Source organism: Boleophthalmus pectinirostris, unplaced genomic scaffold, assembly GCF_026225935.1.
Source record: "Boleophthalmus pectinirostris isolate CB_2022bp ecotype Guang Dong unplaced genomic scaffold, ASM2622593v1 HiC_scaffold_12, whole genome shotgun sequence".
NCBI classification, from domain to species: Eukaryota; Metazoa; Chordata; class Actinopteri; order Gobiiformes; family Gobiidae; genus Boleophthalmus; species Boleophthalmus pectinirostris.
The window spans coordinates 1789725-1802443 of NW_026571018.1; the positions used below are offsets into that span (position 1 = coordinate 1789725).

General features: G+C 44.1%; 1 protein-coding gene across 1 annotated transcript in view; it reads left to right on the forward strand.

Moving 5' to 3' along the window:
- Positions 1-5827, forward strand: part of camk2a (calcium/calmodulin-dependent protein kinase II alpha) — a 48112-nt gene extending 42285 nt beyond the window's left edge. The window contains exon 17 of the mRNA XM_055149045.1: positions 1995-5827. Coding sequence (XP_055005020.1) covers positions 1995-1998 — 4 coding nt within the window. The 3' untranslated portion in view covers positions 1999-5827. The remainder of the gene's footprint in view (positions 1-1994) is intronic.
- The last annotated feature ends 6892 nt before the right edge of the window (positions 5828-12719 follow it).

Here is a 12719-nt window from a genome sequence, read left to right on the forward strand (position 1 = left end):
TTAGTCCTGGTTGAGTCCTGGATTAGTCCTGATTTGTTTGGTCCTGGTTGTGCCTGATTAGTCCTGGTTTAGTCCTCATTTAGTCCTGATTTAGTCCTGGTTTACTCCTAGTTTAGTCCCAGTTTAGTCCTCATTTAGTCCTGGTTTAGTCCTGGTTTGTTTGGTCCTTGTTGTGCCTGATTAGTCCTGGTTTAGTCCTGATTTAGTCCTGATTTAGTCCCGATTTAGTCTTGGTTTAGTCCCGGTTTGTTTGGTCCTTGTTGTGCCTGATTAGTCCTGGTTTAGTCCTGATTTAGTCCTGATTTAGTCCTGATTTAGTCCTGGAGTAACCCATGACAGACTACGTTTTGAAGACACAAACACATTAGGATGGTCCAGAAACATTTTTTAGATTCTCTAGGTTAGAATCCTGCATTTGGTTCCATATCTGGCCAAAATATTTGGGTCCAAATTTTATGCAAATTAATATTTAGAGGTTACTCAAGTCACGTGCCCTATACTATTACACAGAACCAAATAAAGAAGGCCTATTCATATAATTTGTCATTTTATTCTGCAAACACAAACTGAAACTTGCATAAAAAATACTTAGAAAGTTCATAAAGTCCATTAAAAATTACTTGAAAATGCAAAATTTCCAGGAAACTTCATGCAGCTTGAGCAACCTCTAAAACATCTCCTTTTTCTTCCAGTTTTCTTCCTAAATCTTTTGGATGCTGAAACCTAAAGCAGGGTTGTCTGTAAAATCCTTCAGTCGTTCAAGTAGAATCCAGGGCAAAAGGAGAAATTCAATTTGACAACTGGACAAAAGTTTATTTAGTCAAATATGTTTCTCAGATTGTCCAAGCTGCTTTAGTTCTGGTCAGACTCTGGTGGACACTTCCTTATATCTGTCTGAAGGAGGAGCTAACTACACTGAAACTACTCTGAAACTAACCAACACCTGTTTACAGTTTCTGTTTGTAGCTCGGACTATTGAACTTGCAGTGAGTCTGGAGTTATGTTAACAGAATCATTCATGTCCATAATGGAGCTGACCTGACTACATCTCTTGTTCTCTTGTTTGTTTTGGTTTAGGTTTGAGGATGGAGTTGTAAATATGAGATAGATGGAGTCTGAGTCCTTCATTTCTGTTTAGAGAAGGATTCTCTTTCTTAACAAAAATAGCTTCTTTAATTCCCCTCTCAAACCAGTTCTTTTCTCTGGCTCAGATCTGTATCTCACTGTCCTCAAAGAAGTGGTTAGTGTCAGAGTTCCCACAGTCAAGGAAATCCTGGAAAAGTCATGGAAATTTAAAATGTAATTTTTCAAGCTTGGAAAAGTCATGAGATCTTGTGAATTCAGTGAAAGTTTTGGAAAAGTCATGGAATTTTAGTATCTCTTTCACATAACTACAGTGTTCTGTTAAGTTCTCATGAGGCTGTTCTGATTATTTCTAAATGTTTGTGCCTTTTGTTTAAAAGAGACGACAATAAATGCACTGACAACATTTAGAATGTTAAAAAATTATAAACCCAAACCATAAGGTGAGTGGAAAGGGTTAACATTTTCATATTTCATACACAAGTAGGTGCCATAAATGTCATGAAAAAGTAATGGAAAAGTTTTTAAATTTTGTCAGTGAAAAAGAGTAGGAACCCTGTATTTTCTTTTCGATGGAGATGTACAGCAGACTGGAGTCCCGTGTTGTTCTCTCGTCCGTGTTGGTTCATCGTCTTGTGAAGTGGCTGTTTTGTTTTCAGTCTTCACTACACTGAACGGAGTAGACCATGTTACTTTGTTTGTGGCTCGGTGTTTTGTCCTTTGGGTCGACCAGTTTCTGTCTTAAAGTGTTTGTGGATTTGAAATAGAGTGGGGTGCAGGAAACTTTATTTTTTACTGCGCTTTGATGGACCACCCTAACACACACACACACACACACTCTGAAGCGCCAGGGTTCAGTTTAAACAAACTGTACGTAAGAGATTTTAAACGTCTCTCTCTTTCTCTTTCAGTTAACTTCCAGATATGGGCACGCCGCCCGGGACTTCAGCTTTGATTGACAGCAGGCCCAGCGTCTGACATCATCGTTGAGTGGGAGGGACCAGACTCGTCGACCAATCAGCTTCCTCCTGCTTTAGCTTTAGTTTTATTTTGAAAGAGGCGGGTGGGGGTCACGGCCGCCTCCGGATCTGGGACGAAACACGAAACAAAACACAGATGCCACTAAATGCACCCATGAAATCAAACGCACTCATGAAATCAAACGCACCCATGAAATCAAACGCACCCATAAAATCAAACGCACCCAAAACATTTTACACACCCAACACAAACGCACCCATCGAATCAAATGCACCCAACTCATTCGCACCCATAAACTCAAACACACCCATAAAATCAAACGCACCCATGAAATCAAACACACCCAACTCAAACGCACCCATAGAATCAAACGCACCCAACTCAGTCACACCCATAAAATCAAACACACCCATAAAATCAAACGCACCCAACTCAAACACACCCATAAAATCAAAAGCACCCATAAAATCAATCGCACCCGACTCAAATGCACCCATAAATTCAAACACACCCATGAAATTGAATGCACCCAAACTCAAATACACCCATAAAATCTAACGCACGCAACTCAAAGACACCCATAAAATCAAACACACCCATGAAATCAAATGCACTCAAATCAAAAGCACCCATAAAATCAAGCATACTCTGCCCTCTGCGCCCGCTGCAGACGCAGAGTTCGTTCCAGATCCGGACGTGGCGTCTTTAGTTTCTTACAGTTGAAGTTTACAAAGCTGAGAGGAATCGCAGAACCAAACGCTCCCACTTTTCTGTACAAAGCTTCATTAATCATATTCTTACGCACGTATTTAAACACACATGTATATATATAATGTAGAGAGAGTTTATTATAGAGAGCATTATGGCCAATCACAGTAAGCGCTGTCGTCTGTTGCTGGGCAGAAAAGTCTTCTGGTGTTATTGTGCACAAGATGGGTGATACTGGTCCTGGTTTAGTCCTGGTTTAGTCCTGCTGTTGTCCTGGTATAGTCCTGGTTTAGTCCTGCTTTTGTCCTGCTTTAGTCCAGATTTAGTCCTAGTTTAGTCTTCATTTAGTCCTAGTTAAGCTCTGGTTTATTGTTTATTATCTAAACCTCTTTAGACCAGACGGAGTCCTGGTTTAGTCCAGGTTTAGTCCTGGATTAGTCCTAGTTTTGTGAGGGGTGCACCACTGCTGTTGCCTGTACATGGCCTAGCTGCATGTAATGTTTTGGTATCGGGTTTGGGTGAGTTTTTATCGTTAGCCGCGTTTCCTCTCGGCTTTATTTATTTTATTTATTTATTTTTTTTTTTTGTGAATCTTTTTGAACATTTTAGAGAACCATTTTTGGACTTTTTGCTTCTTCCACGGAGTTTCCACCGCCTCCGAACATGAACTGCGATCTTCCAAAAAACGCCTCGTCTCTCCGGCTCACGGCGACACGGAGAGCGGCATCGCAAAAAGACGCTAACGGCAACAACAAGACGCTGCGAAGATCTGGACCTGAACGCCAGACTGTCCGACGGGTCTGCGCCGGGACCAGGACCCGAATTCTTCACCCTCCAATCAGAGCGTCCGCTGTCATCTGTTACGAGGCAGAACTTCAGCGCGTCCGTAAACAGTGAATGTACCAAGCCCAAGTGCATCGTGGGAAATGGAGTTTGGATGTTTTGGTTTGATTTTCTGCTTTTATACACCATTGCACTGGGACTAAACCTGGACTAAACCCGGACTAAACCCGGACTAAACCGGGCCTACGTCTCTTCTAAGGAGGACGCCGCATTAGAACAGGTTAAAGCCCCACTGCAGGACATTTCCTCACATTAGAACAGGGTTACAGAGAGAAAAACTGAATCTGTCTCTTTTAAACTTTTGAATCCTGCGAATGTGTAAAACCAAAGCCGATCCACGAATGTAAAAACGACTCAGGGCAACATCACTGCTCCCTACGACAAACCTGGTTTAGTCCTGGTTTAATCCTGGTTTAGTCCTGGTTTTAGGCCTGTTTTAGGCCTGTTTTAGTGTTAGTTTTAGACCTGGCTCAGTCCTGGTTTAGTCCCTGTTTTCAGACCCAGCTTCGGTCCAGTTTTAGTCCTGGTTCAGACCCTGGTGTAGTCCGGGTTCAGTGCCCAGTCCAGTCCGGGTGAAACCTTAGCCGTTCTGTTAGCGTCACGGGCTGGTGTGGCGCCCCCTGCGGTCCTCAGTAATAATGGCTCCCCTCTGGCTCCGCCCACACCATGTTTGGACTTCCTGGAGCCGTGACATTTTGTACAGATGCATGACTCGTGTTTGTGTTTGTCTCAGAGCCGCCGCGGAGCCACGACGGCCGCCCGGTCAGAGCGATGCTACAGTAAGACCCGAACGAGACCCAAACGAGACCCAAATGAGACCCAAATGGGACCCAAATGAGATCTAAACGAGACCCAAATGAGATCTAAACGAGTCCCAAACGAGACCCAAATGAGATCTAAACGAGTCCCAAATGAGACCCAAACAAGACCCAAATGAGACCCCCAAACAAGACCCTAAATGAGACCCAAATAAGACCCAAATGAGACCCCAAACATGACCAAAATGATACCACAAACAAGACCAAAATGATACCCCAAACAAGACCAAAATGATACCCCAAACGAGACCCAAACGAAACCCTAAACAACGCAAAAGAGCTAAACTTGCCAGAGTGTGAAACTGTGAAAAATGACTTCAAAGTTTCTGTTTTGTCCAGACAAAACTATAACAGGTAGGGCTCCCAAAATTCAACAACTAGATGCTATTATGAGGAAATATTTCTTTGTGAAAAATGAAAAATCTTGAGCTCAAAATGGACCTTTGACCTTATTTGGAAGTTCCTGTACCATGTAACAATCAAGTCAGTTTCTGCTTTTTGCCTTTGCACGATTCCTTATTTTAGTTTCATGATACAAAGGCAGAGTATAGGAACTGACAAATAAGGTCAAAGGGTCATTTTGAGCTCAATATTTTTCACAATGTTTATTCACATGATAAAGGAGGTCTCAAATACAAACTAAATCTGTGCTCGTGTGAACGTATCCGAGTATTTTGAAGAAGAGCGACGTAAGTGAACTGGGCCACTTCACCTTAAACAGAACTTTTGTCTGTGTTAAATATTTCGAGCAGGTGAGTCTCAGGTGAGCTGCTTTCACAAAGAAATGCAAGAGAGCGACACAACAGACTGAAATGATAAATGAAGTACGGCAAACCTCCGACGTGGAACAGTCAGGGTCAGGGTTCGTATTCCTCATCACGTCCTGGTCCCTCCACAGACACAGGCTGGAGATTTACTATGTCCTCCTGAGGACGCGTCTCTGGAGTGTCTCTCTGGAGTGTCTCTCGGCGCAGCGGACAGATTCACGACCCACAGGTTGAGGGAGCAATTCCAGCTCCCACTGATCAATACATGCTGTTGTGTCATTGGACGGTTATTTGGGCATGTCCAGGGGGCGTGTCCTCTGGCGTGTGGGCATGTCCTTTGGCGCGTGGGCGTTTACTCTGGCGTGTCCCTAACATGTGGGCGTGTCTTGGGTTGTGTCCTCTGGCCTGTGGACGTGTCCTGAGGCACGTGGGCGTGTCCTCTGGAGCGTGGGTGTGTCCCAAACATTTGGGCGTGTCACAGGGCGTGTTCTCTGTCCTGTGGGCGTGTCCTCCCGCTTATGGGCGTGTCCTCCAGCGCGTGGGCGTGTCCCTGGCTCGTGGGCGTGTCTCTTCGCTCGTGGGTGTGTCCCTGGTTCGTGGGCGTGTCCCTTGGCTCGTGGGCGTGTCCCTTGGCTCGTGGGCGTGTCCCCGGCTCGTGGGCGTGTCCCTTGGCTCGTGGGGGTGTCCCCGGCTCGTGGGCGTGTCCCTTGGCTCGTGGGCGTGTCCCTTGGCTCGTGGGCGTGTCCCCGGCTCGTGGGTGTGTCCCTTGGCTCGTGGGGGTGTCCCCGGCTCGTGGGCGTGTCCCTTGGCTCATGGGCGTGTCCTTGGCTCGTGGGCGTGTCCCTTGGCTCGTGGCGTGTCCCGGCTCGTGGGCGTCGTCCTCAGCGGCTCTCAGACTCGTGTGTGGAGTGCTTTGAAGCAGTGGTCTGTTTCTGTTTCTGGAGCTTTAGTCGTGGCTCTGCCTTATCACATTATTCTGATTCTTACATATTTATGACTCTGATGTTTGATATGAGCTGCTTTGTGTGTGCTGCCCCCTGCTGCTGTCTCCGCCCCACGTCTCCACCCATGTTTATCCGGGCCCCTGTTTATCCGGGCTCCTGTTTATCCGGTCCTGTTTATCCGGACTCCTGTTTATCTGGACTTGGGCGAATATACGATTTTCAAAACAATAAAAGGAACATGGAGATCTAAATATGTGTCACTGTTAATGCCCAAATAATAACTGTAATCCCTCCTCTTGAATGTAAAAGCATTCTGACTTTATCTGAACCACGACACTTTCTCCTCCTGTTGGCATGGCGACAGTAGAGCCAGCTCCAGGGAATGTCCCGAAGTTTGGACTTTAGGGACGAAACTGTAGACCACACCTCCAGAACACACAGTAACTTTAGACTGATTCTGATTAGCCAGTTTATACTTTAGAGTCCTCTGATTGGCCCGTTCGGTGTCTGGAGCCCTCTGATTGGCCCGTTGGGAGTCTGGAGCCCTCTGATTGGTGGAGACGTGGCAGTGTGCTGAGTGAAAGTGTGTTGTTTTTCTGTGGAACGTTTTTTACGAGATTTTCTGAACTTTTCGACACTTGAAGTTTCTTAGGATTTTATATTTGATTTGAACTCGGCCTTCAGAAAAACGTCCGCTTCGGTTCGTTTCATATTTCGTTCGTTTTTTGAGTCTCTCCTTAAAGACTTGCTCTGTTCTGATCTCGTTTCCTCTTCACAAACAGACCTGGAGTTGTGTTTTGTTTCATTCACTCATGTTTAACTCACTAACCCTGTATATTTAGGCTGAGTTCTTCTTTCATATGCTCCACACATCTTCACTAGAATCATTTGGATCATTTCAGTCCTGGAGTTGCCGATCTCTACTGAAATAAAGCGACATTCAGACTGCAGGGCTTAAGGCTCAATTCAGATTTTTTGATGAAATCTGATGTTTTTGCGAGGTTGTTCACATTTCCAGTTAAATGTGACTTGTGTGTGATCTCCAGTGTGAACTTTAAACATCCCATAAGTGTCAAACGCCAAACGTCACACACATCGAGCACCTGGAAATTTTAAAGCTGCTGTCGTACCGGAGCCAGAAGATGTACCATATTTTTCGATTATAAGTCACACTTTTTTTCATGGTTCAGGTGTTTCCTGCGACTTATATATTAAAATTTTCAGACTGACAGCCACGAGAAGCTCTAGTCTTGTGTGTCAGTTTTCTGCGCATGTCTCCTGCAGAAAGAGCCTCTGTCCTGCTGCAAGTCGTGAAATATGCAGCTGAAAATGGAAATCGAGCAGCAGAAAGAAAGTTTGGAGTGAGAGAGAAATTTGTAAGAAATTTGCGGAAAGCAGGGATGGAGAACACAACTTCACCGCAACCGGGAGGATGCGCCATGAAACTTTCCTGAAGTCACTGGATGGATGGACAAAGTCTGGACTTCAGTGACACTGAAACCATCCTGTCAGGATTCAGAAAGACCCGAATAATTCTAACTGGAACTGATGCTGAGTCTGACGACAGCGACACAGAAGAGGAAGTGGTGCTCTGTTTACCTCCGAAGGTCGAGGCCGAGTTGTTCAGAAGGGACACCGAGGATGAAGAATTGAGTGGATTTATTGATTTGGAGTGAGATGGAGAGTTTGTTAAACTTGTTCTGTTCTGTTGTTTATGTTATATTTATCTGAAGAACTGTTCATATGTGACGTTAACAGTCCAGACACCTATTCAGCCTGATGTTCTTTATTCTATTGTTATTATACTAGAACTTCAAAGATGGAATAACACAAGATATGATGAAATACATCCATTTATTTACATGATTTGCAGGTCTTTGAAATTTGGGAAATAATTTTTGTTCCATGTTTCATACATGGTCTGTTTAAAAGATATGGAACTTTAGAACCAAAAATGGTACAGAAAAAAGGTCAACAGTTTCATAAACTAGAGTACATATGTATCTGTTCAATACATGTTTATATCAGATGCATTAACTTGAATTTTTGGTCTTGCTGTTTACTTCTGCTTGACCGGGCCCAAATATATTTTTTGGCTCTGTGAGACTTATAATCCGCAGCGACTTATAGTCAGAAAAATATGGTACATCTTATTTGTTTTAAGGAGGAGATTGAGGCTATGTTGAACAGAAGACGTAAAAATGGCGTCGCGTCTTCACTTTTTATTCAGTGTTTAGGCGAGCATTGTCGGGAGTAAATCTGCGTGCATACGGTGACGCAAAAGTGTGTGGAATTCGATGCCAGGCGACTCGGTGGTGACACTCGATGGTGATGTATATGACGTAAACATGTACATGACCTGAGCAGATCTGACCAGAGTTTTGTGTCTTGGGCAATGTCGACGGAAACACTACAGTGGAGCTTTTTCACTCTGGAGGTGGTTTCAGATTTTTCTGTTTTTAAGCCACAAAAACGCCGTCACCATCTAAACGAAAGTCATTTTTATCCGCAAGCGTTCTTGTGTAAACAGACCCGGAGAAGGAGAAGGACGAGGTTTTTGGTCGTGGCGTTTCATGGGGCAGCGGTAGTGATGTCTGTAGAAAAGAACGTGGAAAGGAGAGTGGAGGGATTGACCTGTGCGCCGCCGCTTCGCTCACACGGAGTTCACATGCGATTTTCGTCTGACGAGAAGAACGTTTGTGAACATTTGTGACGTGTAGGTGGGATGAATGTGACCTGACCGTTCAGTCTGAAGTCGCACGTCCAAAGATCGGATATGTATCGGTTTTGGGAGCACAGATCCAAGTGTCCTGGGTCACATTTGGAAAAAAAATCGGATCTGTCATTAAAAGACCAGATTCAGGTCACATAGGGGCCAAAAAATCAGATTTGGGTCACTTAACGTCGCCTTAAAAGAGGTAAAAGACGCTGTTCACTTGAAAACGATCACTTCATGACATCACAAATCGAAAAAGGCATTTTGGTCTGTTACTCAAACACATGAATGAAACAAAACACAACTCCAGGTCTGTTTCTGAGGAGGAAACAACTTTAGAACACGACTTAAAGCTCACAGGAGTAGGTTTGTGTTTTAGAGGAGCTTTAACGATCAATATTTCCTCTTTTGAGTGAGCGGGCCTTGTTTTTTGTGAATGTTTTAAAGCTGCACAGTGTAACTTTTTGGTTGTTTCTGTGGATACGTCGTTGGTCTTTCTGGAATGTTCCACAGTTTGACATTAAACAGCTCTAACTTACATTTATAGACCTTTTTCACGACAGATGAAGTGCGACAATGTAGGTTTGGAACTTCCGGTTAATGTTCAAAAATCCAGAGAGAAACAGACATTGTGACTGTGAGCGGAGTCGCCTCTCCACAGATCTGACCTGGAACTTTTGGTCTGGTCTCTGTGATGATAGGAAGGTCTAATGCCATACTGTGGAACATTCCAGATGAACGTTACACAGTGCAGCTTTAAATTAGTCCAAAAATGATCCAATTCGGCTCAAAAATATCGACAGAGCTCAGGGGCTTTGGTTTCTCTGGAGTCTAAATAATCGGAATAATCGGTTCCTTTAGACCTGGTTCAGACCTGGTTTAGACCTGGTTCTTCTGAAGGCTGTGTTTGTGCTCAGACCGGGGGAACACTCTTCCTCGCCTCAGACTCTGACTCTTCTCTCTCCTCCTCCTCTTCTCTCTTCAGACTCGCCTCAGAACCAGACTCGGACTGAGACTGAGACTCGGACTTGAACCGGACTCCGACCTGGACTCAGACTCGGACCCAAACTCAGACTCAGACTTAGACTTAGACTTAGACTTAGACTTAGACTCAGACTCAGACTCAGACTCAGACTCAGACTTAGACTCAGACCTGGACGCAGATTCAGAGCCGGTCCTGGACTTGGACTTAGACTCAGACCCAGACTCAGACTTGGAACGACACTCGGACTCAGATTTAGACTTAGACTTGGGCTCAGACTCCAGATTCAGACTAAAACTAAGACTCAGACTCAGACTGAGACCCAGACTCAGACTAAGACTCAAACTCAGACTAAGACTGGTCTATGCAGCTCCAGGGCCGATCGTGGCAATAAGACGTCTGAGCTTCTGTTTAGGCCCAGACCTAAAACTGCACTACAGAACCTCTCTGCTGGACGCTGCGCTCCTCTGGTTTCCACGGAGATGCCTCTGCTCCGTCCGGAATGTTACGCAGACGCAGTTTAGGTCAGAAACAAAACTCTGTCCCACACACACAGCTGCTGTTCATGTGAGATTATTTTCTGTTTCCAGATGGTCGTTTTGCGTCAGGATTAAAATGACACTCGTCGGTCCAGACTTGTGATCTGAGAGGAGCCTGTGTGAGGCTCAGGGTTTTAAATGTGTCGGTTTTGGAGATACTCCTCTGGTATCTGGTTGTTTCTCGTTGTTGACCAGTGTTGGGAGTAACGTGTTATAAAAGTAACAAATAACTGTGCTGCATTGTTTTTTGCTGTAACGCAGTAATGTGGCATTACAGGGGAAAACCTTTAATATTTTACTCTGTACAAATGTGAGTATCGCGCGTTACAAAGCATTATTAACCTAGATTGAAGTGGTGAGTTTTTCATTTTCATACAAATTTGCTAAAATCATGGCGATATCAGCAGCGGTGAAACGCTGAAGTTACGCTCACTTAGACCGTCAGGAGACCGCGGGCGAAAGGACCGACGCAGAACTCCACGATCCACGAGGCGAAGAATAACTGACACCTGATCGTGCCGCACAGATGCCCTGTCTGCAACGCTTCCAAGTTCTAGTCCAAGATTAGTCCTGGTTTGGTAATGGTTTAATCCTGGTTTAGACCTGGTTCAGTTCTGGTTTAATTCTGATTTAGTCCTAATTCAGTTCTAGTTTAGTCCTGGTTTAATCCTGGTTTAGTCCTGGTTTAGTTCTGGTTTAATCCTGGTTTAGTTCTTGTTTAATCCTGGTTCAGTCTTGGTTTAGACCTGATTCAGTCCATATTCGGCGCAAAAGTTCAGCATCTTCTCAGTTCTTTTGGTAAGTTTAAATTAAAGGTTCCTGTAATAATCATGTAATGTTTTATATTTTAAATACAGTATAATATTATAATGTCACAAATCACCACTGTTGGGCAAGTTACTTTGAAACTGTAATGTGTTATTTATTACTGTCATTTCAAAGTAATTCGTTACATTACAATATTACTGCATTTAAAATGTAAGGCATTACATTACTATTGCATTACTTTAAGTTACTCTCACCAAAATAACTTTTGCGCTGTATATGGACTGAACCAGGACTAAACCAGGTCTAAACCAGGACTAAACCAGAGCTGAACCAGGACTAAACCAGAAGTGAACTAGGACTAAACTAGAACTGAACTAGGACTAAAACAGGACTCACTGTAGGGACGGGCTCGAAGGTGACCGCAGGAGAAAGGAGCGGCTCTGCTCCGCACCTCACGGAGGTAAGAGCGGCTGTCACCCTGCTGCTCGGGCTCGCGGCCCTGATTTCAGCAACTATTTGCAGGTACCCGAGCCGGTGCAAGAGTCTGTTACAGTGCGTAACTTCTACCTTCCTTCAGCGTGTCCAGAAGTCCAACTTTTTGTGTGATGGTTTGCATCTTCCTCTGCCTTTTGGGTGCGAGTGCAGGAGCCTTTGTCGGTGCAGAACGTTTCGTCGACGTTGTGGGTTTTCGTGGTGGAGAAAACATGCAACCGTACAGCACTTCAGAATCACACTGATACAGACTGAACATGTATTTAAATTTGGCAGCTAAACACATTCTATACTGTACTGTACAGGAGACAGGAGTCCCTTGGCCAGTCAGGACGCAGCGGGAGGAACGCAATACGCATTCATACAATGTAAAAAAAAACAGGGCATGCAAAATTGCACCAGAAAAATAAAAAATAAATAAAAATCTGCGAGACAGCGAAAAGTGAACTGCGATAGAGGGAGGGACGAGTGTAAACCAGGTCTAAACCAGAACTGACCCAGGTCTAAACCAGGTCTAAACAGCGTGGAGTTCTTTGTCAGTCCTTTCACCCGCGGTTACCTGAAGGTCTATGAGGGCGCATCTCCGGCGTTTCACCGCTGCCATCGAGGTGATTTTAGCGAATTTGTATGAAGAAAAACCCACCACTTCAATCCAGGTTAAAAAAAACACTGTAACGCGCGTTACTCACATTTGTACCGAGTAAAATATTACAAATTTTCCCCCTGTAATGCCTTACATTACTGCGTTACAGCAAAAAGTAATGCATTACTGTAATTCGTTACTTTTATAACGCGTTACTCCCAACACTGCAAATCACTTTGACAGAAACACGATATAAAAATAAAACATTACAGTTTTAAGGTGTTGATCTGCTGTAGCTCCACATAAACACTCTGTGAGACGAGCTGTGAACGGATGTGTGAACGATCGACATTTACGCATAAAATTACTTTGTTTACTTACTTTGTTTACAGGCGCAAATGTGATGCAGAAATGTCCAACGTGTCTTTAAATTTGACATAAACAAACAAATAAACAAACACAATTTAAATCTAATAAAGTCAAAAAAGTTTTATA